Source organism: Vicugna pacos, chromosome 2 (assembly GCF_048564905.1).
Source record: "Vicugna pacos chromosome 2, VicPac4, whole genome shotgun sequence".
Classification (NCBI taxonomy): Eukaryota; Metazoa; Chordata; class Mammalia; order Artiodactyla; family Camelidae; genus Vicugna; species Vicugna pacos.
The window spans coordinates 67365673-67390708 of record NC_132988.1 but is presented as its reverse complement, the minus strand read 5'-3'; the positions used below and the strand labels follow the sequence as shown (position 1 = coordinate 67390708).

Genomic DNA, 25036 nt, shown 5'->3' with positions numbered 1-25036 from the left:
GTTATTATGTCACCTGCTCCCACTGCTTTCCCCATCTTTAATTTATCTCTACTCTATCCATTTAGCAAACTGTCGCTAGGTTATGATGCTATTCAAGAATGCTACTCCCATGGACTCAAATCTTCACTGATTTTCCCTTTACCTGACAAACTGAGTCTAAATCCATGTCACCATAGCTTTTAAGGCCCTTTACAATCTGCCAACAACCAATAAGTTTTGTTTTACTTGTACTCAGTGCTCTTGTAACACTGAACGTTACTCTTTATTTCTAGAACACGTAGATAGTAGGTCATGCGATGTTCTCTTTACTCTATGAGATTTAGCTCAATTATCACCTCTACCAAGAATACCTTTATTATTCCAGACAAAATTACTCTCTATCAAATATTTTTGTTCTTCCCCTAAAGCATTTCTCATACTTTACCCTGTAATATTTTATGTACATTTATTATCTCTAAAACTATTCTAATTTTTGTTAGGCTAAAGGTTGTTTTATTCATCTTTGTATTCCCCATAGTACTTAGTACAATATTCTGTATATACTACGTTTGGTGAAGGAATAAATTAACGGAGGCTAGTTATGATTTCTATGAAGGAAACACACCTCGGTTCTCAGCTGTTAACTGCTTTCCAGGGTCACTTTCTTTACACTGCTTTCCACTCTGTGCTGGTCCTGCTTTGCATGTTCTTGAATGTGTCTGAAGACCTCCTGCTCTCTGCCTACACCAGAAGTAATCAAGATACAGTAGCGCAAGGCTCTGACCTTTCAGGAGACCTTCTAAATCAAAAACTTTTCCCCATATTCTCTTAAATGAGCACATCCCAAATTCATAGGGGAAAGTTAGAATGGAGCACAGAGGAGCCCATTCTAGGTGAGGAGTCACACCACAGCTGAGCACAGCTCTGTTTCCTCTCTCCCACGCTGTCTGAGGCAACAAACACTACTCATAGTGCAGAAGCACAAACACTATTTCTGACTTTTCATGAAAACCACTCTAAAAACACCTTGCTCTCACACTGCCTTTCACTGGGCCATTTTAAGAACCTAACCATCAAATAGGAGATAATTACACCATCTCCTTCTTGAACCAAATTCTTTATTTCCTTCTCATTTAGATGCCTCTGAAAAGAAATTAGATCAACAGCTTAGAGCCCAGGATAAATAATAAAACAAAACAAAACAAAATCAGACTGGATTCCAAGGTGAACTGGTAGCTTCTCCCTGTTCCATGACTACAGACTATTCCTAATCCCCCAAAAAACTATCCTAGTTTTGAACATTTTTGTTCAAAAGTCTTTAAAAACAAATAAGGATGAATCAGAGGAAATGTACCAGTATTACTAAAAACAAAAACAAAAACAAAACAACTCAAGTGCATGCTCTTTCAACAGTGAGAATTGTTATCTTTGTGTCAAAAGGATGTTATGATGTACTTTCATGATTCCAAATGACCTCAAATCCTGTTCAAGTACCTCTCTACAATCACATGTTTCACAGATTAGTGAAAGAGTTCAACACTAATACAAAGACTGGCCATTGTTGCTCATTTGAATCAGATGAATTATTAAATATAGGTTCAAATAATCTTTTAAACTATTTGTAACAGATTATACTACCAAATCACACATTTGATGGATAGCATGCATGGAAGCATAACATAGAAGCAAACAATGTGAAATTAAACAGAATTTATTTGAATTCCAGTTCTACAGCCTACCAGCTAAGTCACTGTGGGTCTGTTATTTGAACTCTGTGATGGTTAGTTTTATGTATCACCTTGATTGGGACATGGTGCCCAGATATATGGTTAAACAATATTTTGGATGTTTCTTTGAGGGTGTTTTGGACTATATTAACATCTGTTCCAGGCTTCTGAAAGAGAATTGACAATAAAACTGTGTAAATTTAAAGTATACAACATGATGACTTGATTATATATATATACATTGTGAAATGATTACCGCATTAAGTAACACACCCATCACTAACCTATTTATCTTTTCTTTTTTGTAGTGAGAACACTTAAGATGTACTCGTAGAAGATTTCAAATATACAATACAGTATTATTAACTACAGTCACTATGCTGCACAGTAGGTTGCCAAGGACTGGGGAACAGGGAGATGGGGAGATGTTGGTTAAAGGATTCAAATTTCAGTTATGAGATGAGTAAGTCCCAGGAGCTAATATGCACCATGGTGACTCTAGTTGTAATACTGTACTATATACTTGAAAGTTGCTCCAAGAGTGGAGCTTTAACGTTCTCATAACAACAACAATGAAATGGTAATTATGTGAGGTAAAGGATGTATTAATTAACCTTATTGCAGTAAACATTTTGCAATATATATGTGTGTCTAATCATTACATATACACATTAAACTTACACAGTGTTACATGTCAATTATGCCTCAATAAAACTGGGGGGGAAATCAGTAGACTGTCTTGAATTTAGCAGAAAATACATAGAAAAAGAAAGAAAAATCAACCTATTCAAAATAACAATAAAAAAATCCCACAAAACCAAATCAAGAAACTTTGGATCAAAGCAGGAAAAACCCAAGTTTCATAAAAGGTTTATGTAACTAAAGATCTAGTAGGACTTGCTATGGATGTTATAAGTAAAACAAAAAACAAAAAAAGTATTCTCAAATACCAACCCCAAATTGAAGATCATAAGGGCAAACACTCTAAATTACAAGTATTTGGTTTGTAGACAATCCTGTGTAGCTTATTTTAGAAAAGACAGATCCAGGGGTTTATTAATTCAAATATAGTTAATAATTACTCAGTGCTAGATTGGTACATTTATTAATGTTCTATCAAGATTTTAATTAACCAAGATAATATCAGTGTTGTAAAACTCACTGAGATTTCAGCATACTCTATACTTGAGAAGACTTAAGATAGCATAGGAAATAACTTTCTTGAAATATTATCAGTGCCAATGCTTTCAGGAAAGTTATTTTATATAATATTTACTATTCTTCCACAGTTATTTTTCTGTCCAAGTTTTCTCATTCTTGATTCAATTTCAGTAATTTTTTTTCAGAAATTTATTTTCTGGAGACAATATTTTTGGTATAGTTTCATGTATTCTTATGTCTTCTATATCTGCTGTTACATTATTGTTCTCATTTTTTAAATTGTTGAATATTTGGTGTGTACTTTTTATCAATACAAATTACCCTCTTTATCTTGGTTAATGCTGTTTCGGACCTCTACCCTTGCCATCTCTGTATAATTTGCCTGTTATCTTTGTCCCTTCTCTTTTCTTTAGCTTTCTTTTTGTTTTAATTGTGTATCTGACAGTGTACAGACTTCTGATAACTGGACTTTCTTTTTAAAACCATCAGAAGAATCTTTGCCTTTCACTACATCTGTTTAAACCATTCATGTATATTGCATAATTTTTATGTTTGGTATAACTCCTTCACCTTTTTTTCTATGATTTCTTTCTTACATTTTCTGGCTAATTTTTAAATTATCTATATTTTATTCCTCAATCACACACCTATCCCCAGACCAATAGAGACCTTAGTAAATATTTCTAATTACTTCCCTTCCTTTGTGGGATGTTTTCTACTTCTTATTAATAATGGTTTATTCATTTTCTTTTAGACATATATACATTGTTTCCTTTAAGGCATGTAAAAATAAAAATGAAAAAAGTTTTATACTAATATTTAATGTAATTTTATCTCCCCAAACACCCCCACTCATCTCATCTAATGAAATTTCCCCCTCTGCCAGAAGCCTGGTTTGTGCTCTTGCAGGAAGCCAAGGTGGTTCCCAACAGGATACTAAAAAGAGCACATACCATGGGAATCTGTATCTATTATTTAATCGATTCAAAGGCCCTTAGATTTTTAGATTTAGATTTAGATTGCATAACTATACATATACTCAAAAAAACTACTTTTAAAATGCGGGGAGCCACTCATGACCTGAGGACTGCTGAGCACAGAACGGGACGGAAAATCCCAAAGTGCTGGCGTCAGGCTCTGAGATTGATCTAGCAAAGACAATCTCTGTCCCGCCACCCCTTTGAAGAAGAATGCACCAGGTGTTCTAAAGCTCTAGGAACATCCAGAGCTATTAAGTCACTGATGACCTTAGAACAGAGAGATACAATCAGCATACAAGTTAGTTATCTCAGTTTACTTGAATAATTATCTTAGTTAGTGATCTTGATAAGCGGGAACATTAACTTTAGTGTATGAGTACTATAAACAATGTTAATCTATAGAACAATATACGAGATAATGAGCCCTAAAACAATACCTATGCCTACATGCAGGAATGCACAAGATAGCTAGTTGAAATTGTATAAATTAACTGCTGAAAATAAACTCAAGGTCCACTCTTGGCTTAGCGTCTTGCAGGCTTAGAGTGAGACCCTCTCAACCCCATCTTTTAGTCTTGTCTTTCTTTTCTCAGTCCTGCAGCACAGGTTTCTGGACCTGATCGATTGTTGGCTGGCTCTGATATAAAATACTATTATATATTCATTAATATATGATGAGACATTATCTCTGACTTAAAACTATAATTAAATTCCTTCTAACTTATCATCTTTGCTCTTTCATGCTATTAATGTTACTAGAAAGAATCTTCTATACAATAGTTTAACATTTAGCAAGAACCAAATTCTTGCAGGATGTTTATATTGTCTTTAATACAATTTTAATATTGATTTTAAATACTAATGCATGGTCTTATTGCTGCTCAAGAATTCTATTAAAATGAAAATATAGATATAAAGATATGACAGTGGAAAAAACTATGTCAATCCCATATCACATTCAAATTACACCTAGTCATAACCTGAAAAGAATATACTTCATAGCAAACAAACAAACAAACAAACAAAACCCCAAAAAACCTGTGAGTTCTTTGGATTTTTTTCTTTACTTGTCAAGAAAGTGAAAATATATGTCAGGTGATATTTCCAGACATCCTCATTTCACTACTGAATGCACAGGATAATAAAAGGTATATTTTTAATAACCTGTAACAATCACAATGGAATCAGTTATTAAAGAAGTATTTCCAGGAAGAAAAAACAAAAACCCGAAAACCCTTTTCTTGATTGTAGGCACCTACCCAGTTAAGATGTTCAGAACAAACCAAACTGCTGGCTAGGCCCTCTGGGTTGGCAAGACAAACCCACATTCAGAATAGTAGTCTATGCCTGTGAGGAAAAAATAGCTGGTCTTTCTAGGATGGAAGGGGTCCAATGTAGTCAACCTGCTTCCAGGTGGCCAGTCAGTCTCTTTGAGGAATAGTTCCATTCTGTGGGTTCAGTGTTTGTCCCTGTTGATGATGGGTTGGACATTCTGAGGAAGCACTAGTTGGACTGGTGTTGACAAGAGGGAGTCTATGCTGTTGGGCCCACATAGGGCTTCCATCTGTCCCTCTGTGGCCATGCCATTCATGTGCCCATAATGCCAACACTTAGTGATACTGGTCTAGAGTGGCCAACTGCACCAGCCTGCCTAGGATTGAGGAGGAGTCCAGAATGCTAAAGCCTGGACAGTCCCAAGCAAAATGGAACGAGCTGATCTCCTACTGGTCCCTCTCTCACCAGCACATTCCCAATGGCCTTGGTAAATGGTGTATTATCTGGATGGTCCTGTGCTTTCTGATGGGCCTTGAGATAATCTATTCATTTACTGTGCCCAATTCTCAGTTTTTTAACCCCTTGGCCTCTACTGTCTCCCAAAAAAATTTTGGAATTTTAACTTTGCTTAGCATGGGCCACTGCTTTTTCCAGACTTCTAGGAGGCATGCCAGCAGCAAGTTTAAACCATTTTTTGGGCATCTCGTCAGGTGTTATGTCCTGTATACTAAGAGACTGCTTCCAAATCAAGAATCCCTTCAATATATCCAGCCTTATATTCCAGTTCCTTTGATCAAGCACCCTTGGAATCTACTCAAGCACAAAGTATTCCCACAGTCCCTAACAGTATTTGCTGCTAAATTTTTGTAGCCCCTTTGGTATGCAGATTTTTTCCTCTCTCTTCAGGCCTGACACATTCCCAGATGGCTCTATTGTGACTTGGTAATAGGCCTGGCAGCCAGGAGAGAAGATGCATGCAGCTCCTGGAGAGGAAAGCTATTGTCTTGTGGGGAAGAGGCCTCTGCAGTGTCCCTGCAGAATACTAGCTCTCAAAGGAGAAAGGATTCACTTCTGCAGACTCAGAGGCTCAAGAGAAATCTGCAGAGTCGAAATCTTCAGGGACATCTGGCCAGATAACTACATCCTACATATCAGGACCTAAGTTTTACCAACCAGGGCTCTAACTTTGGAATAACAGATCTGTCTCTGTTGGATATTCAATCATTGTTGGACTTCAGCCACTCTATCCAATTCTGTGCTTGGTATTCAGCTTTTCCTGCTCATCCACTGCATGAAATGAGGGCAAGCTGAGGGAACAGACCTGGAGGAGTCAGAGTGGGCAGTATGTTAAAGTAACTAAAGGAAATTCAGTGGATAGAGTATAGAGTGTGAGAAGCAGGACAGGAAAGGAAAGTGAAAGGGTAGGCAAAGTCTACATGCCGCAGAGATCTGCCATCCACGTTAAGGAGAGTGAACTCTATCTTAAATACAAGAGGAGCTGCTGAAAAATTTTTAAAAGGACAGTGACATAACATGTGTAATGATCATTCTTGTAGCCATGAAGAATGGACTAGAGTGGAGAAGATGAGAGGCAGAAAAGCTAATCAAGACTGTAGCAGTAATTCAGCTGAATAATTACAGTGGCCTGGAGTTATGTGGTGGCAGTGGGTACAAGGACAAGGGGGAAAATGGGTTCAATAAATATTTATGCACATTAAGACATTGAGAAAAGAGACGGAGTCAAGGTTGACACCCAGATTTCTAGTATGAGAACCGGGGTGAATGGGAGGTGACTTGTAGAGACTGAAAATAGTGGAGAAGCAGATTAGGAAGAAGGAGGACAAAGTCATGCAGACAAAGCACAAGTGAAAAGATCAGGCTTCCAAGGGAGGACGAAAACCTCTTCCACTATAATAGGAAGAATATAGGCAGATGTGTAAGATTTACAGACACAGTAGCAAGTGAGGGAGAGTCCATCTGAAGATGTCTATCTTTTTCTCCAACAGTAAAACTGTAAATCATCTGTTGAAAGCAAAGGCAGGGAATAAAGGATGGAAAATAAATATTTGGGGAAGAATAGAGAAGATCTGAAATGTTTTTTATAACACTAACCAAGGAAATCTGGCTGTACTGCTGGGCAGGGCAGTTTTAAAGAGCCAGTTAAGATCAATAGGTATAAATCAATAATGAGATCAATTCTAAAATAGATACTACTTATAAGAGTTACATGTATTCATACTGTTCTTGCTATCAACTAAACAAAACATCACTTAAAGCCTTTGGGTGATATATACTGGATAATTTTAATTTGAGTTTATCAATCAAAACTTTCAGCTGATGAGATGATTTATGTTGAATATCAATATGTATATTTATTTGTCCTGATTGCTTCTCTGACTAGAGAAAAAGTAAAATAGTCATATTTGCATATGTATGTAGGAAAATGGAAATTACCCCTTTAGGGAAGAAAACAGCTCTATGCAGCCCAAGGGAGACTCATGTGGAGAACTTAGGAGAGGAGTAAAGATATATACTTCTTCCTTCAACAAGATAAAAAGGTATCTATGACCAAGAGGCTTCTTTGATCCCTTATAAGAAACTGATTAAAAAAATTAGTATGTGGATAGCACAAGAAAATAACAGGCTGCCAACATGAAAGCCATCCCAAGTTGTAATAAGCTTTGGATTTCTTAAACTATGTTTGAACAAATGCTGCAGGGATAAGATTAGTTTGGAGAAGGCAAGGTCCCATGTTGAATCTAGGAAATGGGGTACTTTAGAAACACCTGGGGCCATTTTCAAATTGTATACTCTCTCCACTTGTCAGTAATCGTGACCCCTACACATGTACACACACACTGCCTTCAGAATCACTGCTGAAAAAACAACCACATTACATATTGTGGTCTACATTTGTTGGTTCATTTGATTTGATTTGACTGAATTTAATTTTCACTCCTCCATGAGAATGGTACTTTAACTTCATTTGTACATGTAAGAAAACTGAGGCTGACGCAGATAAACAACTTTTCTGAAACCTGAGGTAGTAGACAGAAGAACCAGGATTTAATTCTAGGTGTATTTTAACTCCAAAGAGTGTACTGTTTCTACTACAACGTGCCTTCTAAATGAACAAAAACCTTTGAAACATAGTAGGACCTACTTATTTCCCACTGCCTACAAGTCATAATCCACAAAATTAAACTTGGCCACATTTACAAAATCCAATTATTACCCAACTTTTAAATTCACATTTACAGTAAATGTAAACATTTATATTTAAACAACATTTTACAACTTTCAAATGGTGGGCACAAAATCTTTCTTTTTCTATCCGTATAATAACTCTGTGAGTGAGGTCATGACAAATTCATTACCAGCCACAGCCACATGACTGTGCTGCTCTGGACCTGATGACTAAACAAACCCCAAATTCAAAGAAAACACTCCGCCCACACCTTCTTGGATCATCTGCTCTTGGGTTGTTTTCTTCTGCTCATATTGTCATGGCATGTTTCGTTGAGTGACTCATACTTCCTTCAAAGCTAGGTCTATTTTCAGACACTTGTGTATTTGGAGATACTCTCTTTACCAGGATCTCCCTCCTCAGCCTAGAAAGGCAAGAAATCCCAGCTCAATAGCTCAAGTACTGTATCCTCCATCAAAACAAATGATCTCTCTCATTAACCCTGTTCCTGTCAGTCCTCCCAAGTCAGACTTCTCAGTTTTGTAAACGTATGGCTGAAGGAATAAAATCAAGCCTATGGCAGGGAAGAAGAGGATTCTGATATTTTTTGTATGTCCTTTTACATTGCTTAGTCTTGTAATGGCTGCACTTCAAGAACAGAAGGGTCAAGTCCTATCCTGCTACGCCCAGAGGATCTGGAGATTAAGAGTCAACATTTTTTGAATTAGTCCCTGTTAAGAGTAATTCCTTTGCCTCATAAACTATAATCGCATGCCCCACCTCTCTTTCTGTGTTGAGCTCTTCACAGGAAGTAGGAAGCTGCTTTCATACTGAGTGCAGTTTTTCCCCATCCCACTCGCCTGACTCATTCCCAAGTTCTGTTGTGAATAGTAATAGGACACCAGGATCTGCATTAATATATTTAGTTATTGGAAGTGCCAACAGTATGTGTTGACTAAGCGCCTACTCATTAAAAAAGGCTTTGCTGATTGCTCCAGGAAATACAAAGATGGAGAAGAAAGAACGTATATAGTAAGGGGGAAAGTGCTGTAAACAAAAACCAGAAGACAATATACTTCACATCTTTAAAAAATTATTAAAACAAAAGTAAAATTTTAAAGTACATTAAATATTTAAATAACTTGCCCCAATAAACTACTTTTCTTTTTTATTTATTTCAAGGGAAAATTCAGCAGTGGGGTGAAAAACAAAAACTACGTTCATGAAGGTGGTCAAAACACTTCACATTAGGAGATGGTTTCAGTATTTTATGATGAAGCTATTTGGTGTGATACGATTAACATTTTAAAATGTAGCCATTAAAATTCTTAATAATTGATGAATATGGGTACTAGATTTGCAAATTTTCTGTAAGTCTGAAATTACATCAAAAAAGTTATACTTTTATATAGCTACTAGATACATACACAGCTACTAGAAATAATATATACAGCTAATAGAAATAAAAATTAGTAACTGAGATATGCTTATGAAATAATATCAAGCATAAAAAGCACAATACAAAGGTTATACACTGATGTAACTCATGAAAAAGATTTGTACTCGTGAAAAGTACTTAAAGGTCAACATGTAAAATGAAAATGGTTTGTTTAGGTAACTATTCAAAAGTTTTAAAAATATTGTTTTATTCTTTTTACTTAAACAAAACAAAACAACATCAGAATATCAGGCCTAAGCCAAAGGATCTGATAAAAATATATAAAGAAAGAATATGGAGGAGCCCATGCATTCCTGTCCATTATATGGTTTGCACAATATATTAAAAACTGTATATGTAACTGAACACTTCTCAAGTTGCAGTCCTGGAGTAAATTCATTTGCCATTAGCTATCAGTGCTTTACAAGATAAAGTCATATAATTTTAGAGTTGAAAATGTTCTCTAAGACCACCTGATTCAGCTTCTCATTTTCTCAGGAATAAATGAGACTCACAGAGGAATAAGTAATTTTTTTCCTTAGGCTGTTTTCACCAACTAATTGTTGGTTGGTGAAAACAGCAGAGCCTAGAATTCAAGTTTTCTAATTTTATTACACATTCCAGTTATTTAGCATTCATTATTTCTCACAAAGTAACCTCAACATAACCTTCCAAATTCATTTCCTATCCTTTCCCACACAATAGACAGGAATATCCTTTCTCACTTCCATGCTATTCTTCCTCTATGTTTTCTTGGGCTCTGCCCTGCCTGAAAGCACTGCCCGACACTCTCCATCCTTACCGGAGCCCCAAACATACTCGTACTACACTCTGCTGTCCACACATCTACTGGCAGTATTGAATTAGAATTATTTTCAAAAGACATACTCAGAAAAAGACTAAGTGAACTTCAGTTCCAACTGTTCTGCTTGCTTATCGCACACTTTGTACACCTACTCACTTTTCTGAATCTATTTTATATGCCATGAGAAAAACAGGATTTTATCACAGAGAAGAGAGAATTCAAAGATAGTATTACCCATTAATTTCCATAATGTATGGAAAGTATTTATTTTATGATAGTCCTTGGCTTGGTGTGGCAAAGAATGAAGTACACAACAAACAGAAAGATGGGCAAGAGTGTCACATCTTTTCTAAATTAAAGACAATGATGATTTCAAAATTGTAGAATAGATAAACAAGATTACACTGCATAGCACAGGGAAATATACACAAAATGTTATGATAAATCACAGAGAAAAAAATGTGACAATGAGTGTGTATATGTCCATGAATGACTGAAAAATTGTGCTGAACACTGGAATTTGACACAACATTGTAAAATGATTATAAATCAATAAAAAATGTTAAAAAAAGAGAAAAAAATAAATAAAAATGGGCAGAGTAACTGAACAGACATTTTTCTAAAGAAGACATAAAAATGACCAATAGGTACATGAAAAGGTGCTTAACATCACTAATTATCAGGGAAATGCAAATAAAAACCACAATGTGATAAAAAAAAAAAAGACAATGATGATACAGCCTGCGAAGTCACAAACTTTCATAAAATACCTATCACCTGTTATCACGTTTAATCACAATTTACTAGTATAAATAAAATTCTTACTGATTTGTGAAGTTCCCTGTCTATTTCTGATTCCACTCCACAAGTCATACAATTGGTTCAAGTTGATTCCTTCAGACTTGTTTAACAAGTTAGATTTTAATTATGTGGGATTTCCTCCTTTGTCTTCAGTTCCTTCATAGATCACACACAAGAGTCATTCACTTGAATGGAAATCTCAGAGCAATTGGATAGGCAGAAAAAAGGACTTCTTCATTACTCAGGATTAAAATGTATAGGTAAGACTTGTTTTTTTCTCCACAATGTTGAAAGTTTTACTATATCATAAAGCATGTGAAAAATGTACGGAAACATAAGAAATTTTATATATGTCTCACAATCTTCTAGTTACTTTTCCCAAAACTTCATTAAAACTCTTAAATATTGTTTAGATAATATGTTTGATATTGTTTAAATATGGTGCTTGGCTGCTTGACTGAATTTTTTATGAAATTAATAAACCTGAAGAGACAGCTTAGTGTTATGAAAACATGTCTTTAAATAAGGAATTGTTTTTGTTTTCTTGTGTTTAATTTTCAAAAAAGTGATGTGTGGATTTTAAAATGTAGGCAGTAAAAATAATTCCTCTGTTGTTTGAAAATTTTTTGAGGATTATGTATTTTTACTCCTGTCACAGTATCATTACTACATGTGCAGTGATGTAAAGTCCTCTTTAAGAAAGTAAAGACAGTATTTGTCTATCTTTTATACACTATGGTATTGTTATTTTCAAGTAAGTTTTTGTTGATACTTAAGAAAAAAATAGTATCTACTTAGTTTCCTTTCTAGTTAATAATGGTTTATTTTCATACACTTTCAGATAAAAAAGCAACAAATTGTAGCACAATCTAGAGTCAGATGGTACAATCTCAAAATTATATAATTTGATTTGTTTGTATCTGCATCTCTGAGTATATTGTTCATTTTGTCTTCTTATGAACACAGAAAAATATGACACTAATTAAGTCATTTTAAAAGGGAAATAAAGAAAATATGGACAATCTGTTGGCCATGTTGTGTAGTTGAGTTTATTTTAAATCTCCTGAACTTCAGAAAACTTGATCAAAATTAAAATCGTTTTAATAAAATATATGTACAATTATGTGTGTTTGAATATATATGAGTAAAAAATGGGTAGCAGTCTAAGTTTCCAAAAATAAATAATTAACAATTAATAATATAAAAATAATAAAAATTATTTCACATTTAAACAAGGGATAGGTTTAATAACCTATTAAAATAGGTTAAAGTCTATAAAGTAATTTATATATTGTATCTTCTCATTTTATGTGAAAGTGAATCACAAAATTGTATTTAGTCACTGACTAGCACTTTGTACAGTTACACATGTGAAAAGTCTAATGAGAAATACAAAACAGTAATCATGTTTGCTGTATTAAAGTGGTAAGCTTATGAATTATATTTTTCCATCATTCCTAAACCTTCTGTAACAATGTAGTATTGTTTTGGTAGTCACAATACAGTTAGAAATGTATTTTGCAGAAATATTTTTAATCTCACAAAGAAATTTCTGATTTTTTAAAAAAAATTGATCCTTATAAACAGCTAGATGTCATTCAAAGGAAAATAGAGGAAAACATGGAAACATGCACATAATGAAAGAGAAGTACAATTTCAGAATGCCTTGAATCAATCTAATTTCTAAACTGACCCATCCTTATAGGAAATATGACGCTCAATCAGAACCAAACTTTCCAATTACAAAGAACTCTTCTTTGGAACTTTGGTTTCTATGGATCACACTTTGAAATATTTTAGCTCTTAAAAATAAGCTGCATCTATAAATAATAAGTGTTTCCTTTTTTATTAACCTGAAAACATATAATTCACAATTGGTTTTGTTCATTGGTTAGTTGGTTGGTTTTTACTGAAATGAGATAATCAGAGTTACCATGCCAAATTGGTGAAATTTTGAAAATAACTTATGGACTTTCATTCATCAATTTGAGGGCCCATGACTAGGAAACAATGCCTTCTTTCAATCTGAATAAAGAGCAGAATTTGTGTGGGAAGGGAAGAGCATATTTAAATGGCTTGGGGAGTTAAAAAATAGACAAATTTTTATTTTGACAATCTTATTTCTAAAGCAGGACATCTGCCTGAGTTTAATATTGCACAGGATGAATTAAAACATAGATTTCTTCTCTACTGGAATATTCCCATCAGCATAAAGACATACCATAATATCTCCAATCAAAAAAAAAAAACTCACACTTCACTATTTTCTAATTCTTCCATACGCTCTGAGGAAGCAGGTTATCCAAATTGTGGAGGGGAAGGAAAATTAAAGTAATATGTTTTTAGGTAGTTCTAGGTCATTTTTAGGTAATTTTAGGTAAATCTCCAGGTAATTCTGTGATACCTTTGGTTGAGACTGGGTTCTTTTGGATTGTTTGATCACTTTTATATATAAATTAAACTCTCAGAACTCTTTTAGTTTGTCCTCTCCTGAAGCTTGCAAAGTTGGTATGTTCCTTTACCCACCTGTTCATCCCTACATGAAGAAGGAAATCCTACCACCAAGGGACCCAGGAACCTGGCATTATGATATAATCATGATATAATTCATTCCAAATCTTTAAGTATTGCAAATTTTCTCAGGCCCTCTAGGAGAGTGTCTTGTCAACTGGATTACATAAAAAGTATGAGGTAAGATTTGGAAAATAGGATGAAGATTAAAAGCTAGAATTCAGAATGTAGTCTAAGGAAAGATTTACTGTAAATGAGCATATCTCAGCTCAGGAACGGACATGTCTTAGCAGGACTCTTTCCATTGTAACAAATCTCATTTCCATTTTCTTCCTTTTTGTCCATGCTCATGGTATGATTAACTGACTGCAGAGACACGTGAAAGCCAGTCAAATGCCATGAAATAAAAAGCCAAAACTGTCAGAAATACATTCCAAATTCTACCTGTTATTTCTATTCTGTCTAATGAATTGTGATTTTAACTTTCAGAAACCATGCTTAAAATTATAAATCATCAGGCAAAGGATATATTTCTTAATGGAAATTAGTCCAGTGGACACCAGCTTTACAGTTACAGTCCAAAATGGCACATTTAAGGTATAAGGTATTATCCATAAAAACCTTAGGCCACGTGCTAAAACAGCTGCCCATTTGGTCAGAATGTTTTTCTAATGTTGGTAAAGGCTGGGGAGTGGTGATGGCATTATAATACTGGTGATTGCTATCAGTCACCTAGAATCATATATTTTCTAACAAATCTCCTATATCCACTGCCAATTTGCCCTCCAAAAGACACTCAAGCTACTTCCTCAGAAACTTGTTACTCATCTGGCTCATGTCAGTCCAGCCCCCAAGATGGCTTTGGTTGATACCCCTAAAATAAGTCATAAGAACAAGAATTAATGTCTATTTTTAAGGGAACCTAAAGATACCTAATCCATTTCCTTAAAAGCTGTTGCTCCAACTTGAAGGATAGCATTCCCTTGAGCAAAGAAAACTTGCCATAATGTCAGTTTTTCAGAGTATTAAGTCCAAATCTGGCATATGTGCATGATATGTAAAAGTAAAGCACCATCCTAAGCCTGAAATCACTCACTGGGTGACTAAGATCATTGAAAAATAAAACTGACTTTGGGAAAGTTTACACTAATGAATAACTCAGCAGAAAAAAATGGCAGATTCTTTAGAATATTTATGATATCCATGTGTCAGGAGTATGAACAAGTGTATCAATGGTTAATAAAAGGATATGTGAGTTCAAGTTTCAAGTTAGTGGATAAAAAGATCTATTGAACATTTTTCTAACACTGATAATTTTTTATTCTGAGTTAAATACATTAAAACATACAGTTTCCTTCTCTGCTGGAATATTCCCATTAGTATAAAGAGATACCAAGCTATCTCCAGTTTAAAAAAATTCCTCCCTTGACCCATATCCCTTCTCTAGCTATTGCCTCATTTCTCATTTCCTCCCCTTAACAGCAAAACTCTTGTAAAGGTTTGTTTAGACCCACTGCCTCTATTCTTATTTTCTTCTTCCATTCACTTTTTTACTTTTTAAAATTTTTATTGTTAAATATATCACACATAAAGACTAATTGTAAAAATGGACCTCTAGGTACTCAACATTATTAAGAAAAATAGTATCATCAGTACTTTAGAAAGCTCTGTGGACTCTTCCTCAATTACATCCTATCCACTAACTGCCCTCCCCTCACTTTGGCCCTGTAACTGTTATCTGGCATGTATCTAAATTTTTTTATGGTTTCACTATATATATATATATATATATATATATATATATATATATATATATACACACACACACACATACACATACACACACACATACACACACACACACACACACACACACATACACACACACATATATATTCCCTAAAGAACATATTGTTTAGTTCTACATATATTTTAAATTCATTACATGGGATCAAAATTATGCTTTATAAGTGTATAGTAATAACTTATTCATGTTCACAGCTATGTGATATTCCATTCTAAGAGTCTAATATAACTTACATAACCACTCTTTGGGGATTTTACCATTAAAAATGACACAGCTTTGAACATTCTTAAATGGGTCAAATGGTACAAACAACCAAGAGTTTCTCTTAGGTGTGTTCCTGCAAATGAATCTTCTGGACCATAGGCTGTATGCATGTTTATCTTTAACTTTTCCTCTTAATCCCATTACAAGCAGATTCTCATCTTCACAGCTCTCAAATAGCTCTTGTCTAGCTCTCCAGTGATCATCCAAACGTAAAATCCAATGGTCAGATCTCAGAGCTCATTTTACTTAACAGCTTCACAGCAGATCATTTCCTCCTTGAAATACAGTCTTAAAGCTTCCAAAACATTATTCTCCCTTGATTTTTCTCTTATCCTACTGGTCAGACTTTCTGAGTTTATATGCTATATCTTTCTCATTTTCCTATTGCCCAAATTATGAAACACAATTTCTTTTCTTTTAGCTCTACTTATCCAGTTACATGTTTTCCAATACTGTTTCAGCTGATGATTCCCAAAGGCAGGTAGTGATCCCTCAAGTCCACAGTCATTCACTGGGAAACCCAAAATGCTCATGCTTGAAAATAACTTATAAATCAATACGGCAAATAAGCCATTTTGAATCTTAAAACCCAAACACTTTATTTATACCTCTTTTGTGATAATTATTGTATTATTTCTTATGCTTTATTTAATTCAACTATATGTTATTCATCCAATGAAAAAACATCCACTTTTTGAGTGCCTACTTTTTGTGAGTAGTTGTTTTTGGTGCTAGACATACAGAAATGGAACAGAAAGGCCTAGACTCTGTTTTCATGTCATTTATTGGGAAGGCAGGCACTAAAAAAATTAAACAAGTAAGTATCTATTTAATTCTACTTGTGACAAGCACTATGAAAAGAAGTTTAGGGACTCTGATTAATTAAGATGAATGGAAGCAACTGTCATTGAACACATTTATTCTATGGAAATCTTAGCAGAGCAAAAGGTAGTTTTTACTGAAAATCACAATCTTCCTTGCCAGGAGCAACCAGATCAGTGATTAAAATGAAAATATGTGATTTCACTTTGATTTGTTTAATAAGATGATACAAAAATAAGTATTATAGTAAACTATCTAGGAGTTTATGGAAGGCTTCTCTGAGGAAGTATTATTTAAGCAAAAATTAAATGCAGGCAGGAAACTGATCATACCAGTCTCTGAAAGCCACATTAAAGAGCTGGGATTATATTCCAAGAGAAATGAAAAACAAAGATTTGACAAAGGCAGAGACATTATTATATTAGAATTTTAAAAAGATCATTCTGACTCTCTCTAGAGAATGATCACTGTGGAGAGGGGGAGATACCCATTGATGAAGGGAGACTAGCTTGAGGCTAGTTCCGTATTTCAGAAATGGAATGAATATGGCTCCAACAAAAGTGCTGGGAGTTGTGATAAAACTTGACATATCTAAGAAGTAAAAAGGATGCAACTTGACACTCAATTGGATGTGAGGGATGAGAGAGAAATCAATCATGATTTTCAGGGTTTCCACATGAATAACTTGGTGTATGTAGGTATCATTTACTAAAAAAGAAAATGTCAAAAAAAAAAAGTCCATTTGATGGGGCAGAGAGAGGTTGTCAGTGTTAGAAGGGAGAAGACAATTCTGCTTTGGAAATGTTGCGTTCTAAACACCAAGTGGGGATATGTGAAGGATGCAGTTGAACATTTCAGTCTCAAAATCATATATAGATCAGCATTTCTCACAGTGTAATATCTGGTTTATTTCTATCTGGATCCCCTAGGGCACTTGTTAAAAATGCAAATTTTTGAGCAGCAAGACCAGATCTACTGAACAGTCTGAGTGTTGGATGCAGGAATTTTCACTTTTATAAACTTTTCAATTGATTTTTACACACAGAAAAGCTTGAGAACTGTTAGCTTAGATGGTAATTAAAGTTGATTAAATGAAATCAACTAGAGAGAAAAGTGAACACCCAAGACAGAGCATGGAGCAGCAGACTCTTAAGACTGAATAGAAGAGAAGCAACCAGCAAAGGGCATCAGAAGGATAAAAAGATGTGTCAAATCATGAAAAACAACAGAAAGAGACTATTTCAATAAAGAGGAATAGTCAAGGGTGTGAAATGCTGCTAATAGGTTTCACCTTATCCTCCTTCAGAAAGTCATGAATGCCTTAAAGCAGGATAATTCTTTGGCCATTTTTTTAAAATGTCCTCAGTGCCCAGCAAAATAGTGTAAAGAGAACTCAAGTATCTATTGATTTTTCCACCATTCATTTAATAAAGTGTTAATAGAGTGTCCATCACGTCCCGAGTTGCAAAAAAAATAAATAAATAAGACCTCAAAAAAAGATCACAGATGAAAAATCAAGAGATACCTCTGTAGCACTACTTAATCTCTCTTTAGATCAGTTTATTTATCTGCATAATGGGTAAGATGGAGTGGATATTCCTGAAGTTCCCTTCCACGGGTAACATTCTGTGATTCTGCAGAATTGTTATTGCTCTTACAAAAGGCCATTACAAAAGAACAGTATTAGCAGCTAGAGCTGGTTTCTACCTAAAAGAGGAATGTAGAATTTACCATTTATTGAATATAAGCCAGAGTTCTAAGTACTTTACAAACAGCATCTCATTTAATTTTCACCCCATTCTGATGCATGTTATTATCCCCATTTTAAGAATGAGGAAACTAAGGTTCAGAGAGGTTTTGTCACTTGCCCAGAGTCACACTGTGTCTGTCTGATTACAAAATCTATGATTATCACTATAGTAGTGTACTCTTTCTGTATTACTTGTACAGCAATTAGAAATTCAATGCTCCCAACAGGACTAGTATTTCATAGGAATAGTATATAAAAACAGAAAAAACAGTGATTATAGATACATTTGTTCAGCAGACAGAAAGGAATGCCTTATGTGTTCAGCTCTTCATTCCCATGTTAGAACCATGGAAATATTCACAGAGTAGACAGGGCCTCACTTCCATCATCTAATCCATCCTCTCACTGTACAGATACACTTAAAACAGACCATCAAAAACTTCAGGAGATGCAGTGGAGAACCAATCACAACCAGTCCTGCCCTCATTTGCTTGACTGACCACACACTGACACACAGTCAGGTGTCAGACAATATTCCAGTTGTATTAATAAGTTTTTAAGTCATTTATCTTCACTACAGCCTGAAGGTAGATACTACTGTTACCTCCATTTTTCAGATAAGGAAATGAGGAGAAGTAAGGTAACTTCCCAGATTCACACAGCAAGTAGAAGGCAAAAGCAGAATTTGAATCCTTAGTCCAGCTTCAAAGTCTGTGCTCTCAACTGCTGCCTCTCTCATGGAGCTTAGTTTGCTGCAGAGGGGAGGAGGGTGATGTCAGGATAGGGAGATGCATAAGGAACATGTAAGACAGACATTCTTAAGGGAATAAAGTGTTTACAAAAGTTGAAAGTGTGTAGTAGAGGTAACAGAATCTACCTCATAGAGTGGTCGTGGAAATAAGAAGGAATCCTCCATGTGAAGCAAGGAAAGAAAAGAGCAGTGTGAAGGTGATAAGGAAATTCACTCATTCTTCATTAAGTGACAAAGGGGAAAACTCAAATCCAGAGAAGTGATTTGTCTAATGTCAAGTAGCTTTTCTGATCCCTTCAACACTGTTTCCCCACCACCCACCCCACCATTGTGCATATTTCTTCCCAAGATAAAAGGTATCTACAATATTTTTCCTGAGCTCTGAGGAATACATTCTATTGTGTAGGCTTCAAAAATATTAATGCTATTGACCTTGGAACTCTGCTCATTCCATTATGACACAAAGTCATTATAGGAAAATGATACTGAGAATTTCAATTCTTTCTTCTGCTTCTCTAGAAAATCTGGGCAAGAAGCCACTAGGATTCAGTTCAGAAGGGACTGAGTACAAGATGCTATTTTTAAAAATAAACTGATGAAACTAAGTATTACTCAATAGCATCTGAAACAACTAATCTTGGGTTTGGTCCATGATTCATTAGAAGCTACTCTTTTTCTGTGAGAACAATTATCATTTGCTGGATATAGTTAAACAGAATTATCCAAGATAAATACATATGGGGTTCTGATTTCGGTCTCCACTCCTTCCAAGTTACTAGTAATAACTCTTAACTAGTAGCATTGGGAGAATAATCCCAAGAAATTTTTGGATTCTCTACTCTACCATGCCCACTAACTTATTCCACCCAATTTGTGCTGAAATGTCTTTCTTGCTGAGACTCTTTACTAACAGATTTTTATTTAACTTGTGCATTTAATAATGTATGTCTTTTTGTTCTCCTACCCCATTATTCACAGCACCTCCTTTCCTCCTTCTCTGCACCCCTCCCTAAGTAAACAATGTTTTAAAACCTGGTATATATCTTTCTATACAAATTAAATAGGATCATCTCCTTGGTAATTGTTAGAATTTTTAAGTACCTGAGTCTATGTATAATAATAAAATCAAATATTGGAGGATGAACACATCTGGGGCAAAAAGTGCTGCCTTGTGCTTCTCCAGGGTGTGATATACCAAATTCCTCACCTCACTGGGATACATTTTGTAGAAACAATGAAACAGGAAATACCCTGATACTTTCAATTTACATTAAGTCACACTGAGCTAGGAGTAAGGGCCCCTAAATCCTTCACACATTTATTTCCTATAGAAAGCAAATATGTATTAGGGTCAGTATATTTTTTTTCACACTTCAATAAAAAAATTTTTTTTAATATCTATACCATTAATCTGTTTTTTTTTATCCTGAGTTCACAACATCTTTTCATAGATTTGAGAATACTTTAAGACACTCAAAATATTACTTGGATTGTGTCTTATTTTTTTAACATTTTTAAATTGATTTATAGTTCTAGGGTCAGTATATTTTAACAAAGCAGTTAGTTAAGGTTTTGAACATTTCATGATGATCTTATGCCAGAAGAGGGCTGTCTATGTACCTGGAGTCTAGGAAACAGAAGAAACTAGTATGCCTTCAATAATATCACCCTGTTCTGTCTCAGAGCTACTCTGATCTAACTGTATCCAAAAATCTTTGTTACACAAAGTGTGGTCCTTGGACCAAGAGCATCAGCATCACCTGGGAGCTTGCTGGAAATGCAGAATCTTGAGCCTAACCCCAGATTCACTCAATTTAAATTTGCATTTTTAAATTCATGTATGTATTAAAATTTAAGAAGTACTGAAATGAACAACTGCAACTGCTCTAAACAGCTACAAGTTTGGATACTTTCCAAGTAGCCAAAATGGAGAGAGAGGAACAGCAAGAGGTATCTTTGCGTATTTAAAAAGGAATGAGCATGCCATCTAAACTGGGTGTGCAATAGATTTTCCATTTCTCTCCTGCAGAAACAGTGCCTTGGGTAAGTTAGAACTCACAGAGGAGCATTTTCTTCACTGAGTTTCAGGAACACTGTGTTCCTCAAAATGTTAGGTATTTCACAAATAAATGTTTCTTTGCTCGTATAAATTTGAGAAAAACTGCTTAGTTCAGGCTGCATAAGGAAGAAAGAAACATTTGCAAAATAGCAAATAAGTAAATTTGCAGAATAGCAAATAAGAACAAAGGCTTAGCCTATAGCCATGAACTACTTGGGAAAATCTATCTAAAATGAAACCTTTGACCTTGGTCTCATTATAGGATGCCATAAGTACCCAAAACAATCAGCTACTGAAAGACCACTTCTACTCTATTAAACATTCAACTGTTTAAATAATTAAGCACCCAGCATGAGTAGTTTCTATATTGTTTCATTCATTAGACTATTCATGCCTCTTTTAAGTGTAGGCTAGTAGAAGAAGTATAAATGAAAGTTTGTATTTCTTTCTTTTCTACTTGTAAGCCACAATAAAAGTTCATTTTCCCTGGGTCATGGTTCAATGCATTTTTAGTCTCATATACAAAATTATTTCACTTAGAACAATGGGTAATTATATGTATTTAGTAAATATTAATTGATAACTGCCTAAATTATATATACACACACTGATTTTCATAATGCCAAGTGCTTTTACTTATTACTGAATACCTAAGGCTATAATAATGGGAAGTTCTTTATGAAATCTATAAAATCCTTTATGAAATCTATAAATCTTCAAATCTATAAATCCAAACCCTCAGTCATGTCCTTTGCTCTAAAGCAAAGACTCTAAATCCAACATATTTAATGTCTTCTATAATCTCAATTGATTTTATTTTTCCAGATTATTTTCCACTTACTTGCCTACAAGGCCAATTATCGTTCTCCAAGAACACTTTGCACTTTTCATCTCTTTTGTTTCTGTTTTTTTATCTATTCAGAAGTTCTACCCGTCCTGCAAAGTATAGCTCACATGCTACATGTTCCATGAAGATTCCTAACAGTCCCTCCATCCTTTAACCAAAAGTTACTTATCTGACCTCTCAATTTCTGTAACATTTGGAGTGCTTACGTGGCACTTTTTACCTATCACTCTAAAGTTACTTAAGGAATTTTATCTTATTTATTTTTGCATGTCTAGCAAAATAATAGGCATGTAAAACTAATATTTCTAAGTAAAGAAATTAATGATTACAGGAGAAGAGTAGAAAACTAATATTAATTTTTCTCTACTGCAAAAAGTACCTCAATGGAGGCAACTGTGGCATGTGCCCTTTGGTGTAAAGTATCTGTGTGATAACACCCAGGTGTTAAGTTGGAAGAAACTGGAGTGCACAATAAATGTTACAACTAAAGATATAAATTAGAAGTCATCTTTGAAAAAAAAAAGTGTATAAAGTAAGCTGAAAAAGTGTGGACTAGGTTAAAAAAAAGGACTAGAATAAGTAAATAGGAAAAATTGAGTATTTTGAATGAAGTGCACTTTGTTCTCTTGATGATAGATTAAATATAAACAGGGTAATATATAAGATTAAATTGATTAACGAAAAGAATTTCATCTTACTCTAAAGTGCTTCTTTAGCACTTTATAATTTATATAGCATAAATACTATGTTTTAATTCTCACAAAATTCTGTGTGGTGAGTATTGTTATCACCATTATATAGCTAGGGAACTGAGACTCCATGCTGTTTGAAGGACTCATTTAAGATTACTGAACAGCTACTGGTATAACAATCTTTAGTTCTTGAGTTCTTTCTAGTATATATTTCCTAGTTGTCCCTACAATAATTTCTTAAATTCTGGAAAACTTTTTCAGAATTTACAAACAACTGTCATATACATTTTATTTGGTTCTTTTTGGATAAGGAAGGTATTGTTTTGTCCATTTTTAAAACAAGACAACTAGAGTTTGGAAAAGTTATGATTTACGTGAGATCTCACAGCTTAGATTTGACAGAGAGAGTATCTGAATCCACACCTCCTAACTCCACTTCTGTTTCCACATCCCCTTAGAAAAGTCTTTTACAATGCAAGAATTAAACACTATGCTCAGAAGTTTAAAGTCAATTAAAAGAATCTTTTATATATCAGATCCTTCTTTTCAGAAACATGACTGATATTAGAATGAAGGATATCTCAAAAAGAAAAAAATGATCATTTTTAACTTCCTCACTTATTGCAGAAATATAAAGTGAACATTATTAACAAAGAACATATTACAAAACTGGAACAATTTTTCAATGTCACTAGGTCCAAATAAATTAAACTTTGATATACTGTGATGAAGCATAACCTATCATTTTTCTCTTCTCTAATAATTGTTTAATACTGCCTAAGATACATCCTCAAACACTACAACCCAGTAAAAAAAAATTAATCAAGTAATTGCTGCAAAGCATCTTAATATATATTTCAAAGATTTAACAATAAATTGGAGAAAGAATGCCCATAAACTTCCAGTATATGAAAATGATCCCTTAGGGTTTAGAACAAATTAGACAAAGTATGAACAGAGCATCATAAGAAAGGAATTTATTTTTCTCCTAGCAGTAAGGATGGATTTGTCTTATTGTGGCCTCACCCTCTCATGGGGTTGTTTCTGTGGCCTAGATCTGTTAGAAAGAACCTGAGTTCCAGGTACAGCCTGAGTCCTAGGAAAAGAAGAACTTAACTAGCCTGTGAAGTAACTGAGCTCACACTCTTGGCTTCCCTGGCAGCAGGTTCTCCTGAACCATCATGAACCCCCAACTCAACAACTACATGCATATATACATACGCACATGCTTACATACGTACGTACTAGTCATTTGTCCATATCAATTTGCAAACTTTATGAGAAGAATTTGAATCCTAGATTGGCTTTCCCCACAAGTAGCAGATTCCAGAACTCTGACACATCATTTCAGGCCTGCTGTAGACAGTTGTGCAGTTTGTGCAGTGTACAAAAATGCTTGGCTCAGAGGGAGACTGAAAGCCAAGATGGCACCTCTGCTGCCTGCCAAGCTGTGTGCCCCAGAGTAGAGCTGCATGCAGCCCAAAGAACACCCTTTTATAATTGTCTCTGTCTCCCAGAGAAGTTACCTTTTCCTAATAATCAAAAAAGTATAGCATAGTCTTGTTCAGGTCCCCTACCACTTGCCCAGTCTCTGTATCCTCAACTGGTATAAAGTGATTTATATCCTCAAGGAATGGAAACTTATTTAAATGCTACCCAAGACAAAATTAAATTGAAAAATAAATCATTGAGTTAAAAGAAAGTCATGCAGTGCATTCCAAAGGTACACGCATACAAAATATTGTGGGTTTGTGATTCAAGGATAAGAATTTTATCTTCCATATAAACCCGGAGTTTTCAAAATGCATTATGGTTTAATAAAACAAATATATTCAAGAATCCTTAAAACTATGGCACTGACTCTGCAATCATCCAGCTGTGCATTCCTGAATAATTCTGTCTCTCTTTTCTTTTAGAATATACTTAAGGTTATCAAGAACAACAACAACAACAAAAACCTTAAGAAATAGATAAATAAAGTATTGGAGTAGATGAGTGATTTGCTGGAAATAGGAAAGGATCCTTTTCCCACAACTCAAATTCAAAGAGAGAAGCTACTCTATTTTCACCTATTTTATATCACTGAGCTTCCAAGCTTTTCGAGAACTTGAACAACTTAAAAAATAAAATCATTGAAATGGATAGTCTCTATTGCCTGCCTCATGACAACCACCTAGAGT

The 25036-nt window shown here is 34.6% G+C and overlaps 1 protein-coding gene across 1 annotated transcript in view; it reads left to right on the top strand.

The window, feature by feature from the left end:
* The first annotated feature begins 11523 nt into the window (after positions 1–11523).
* Positions 11524–25036, top strand: part of LOC102537700 (transmembrane serine protease 11D) — a 47542-nt gene continuing 34029 nt past the window's right edge. Inside the window, exon 1 of the mRNA XM_031689761.2 lies at positions 11524–11613. Within this exon, the coding sequence (XP_031545621.1) occupies positions 11606–11613 (8 nt within the window). The 5' untranslated portion in view covers positions 11524–11605. The remainder of the gene's footprint in view (positions 11614–25036) is intronic.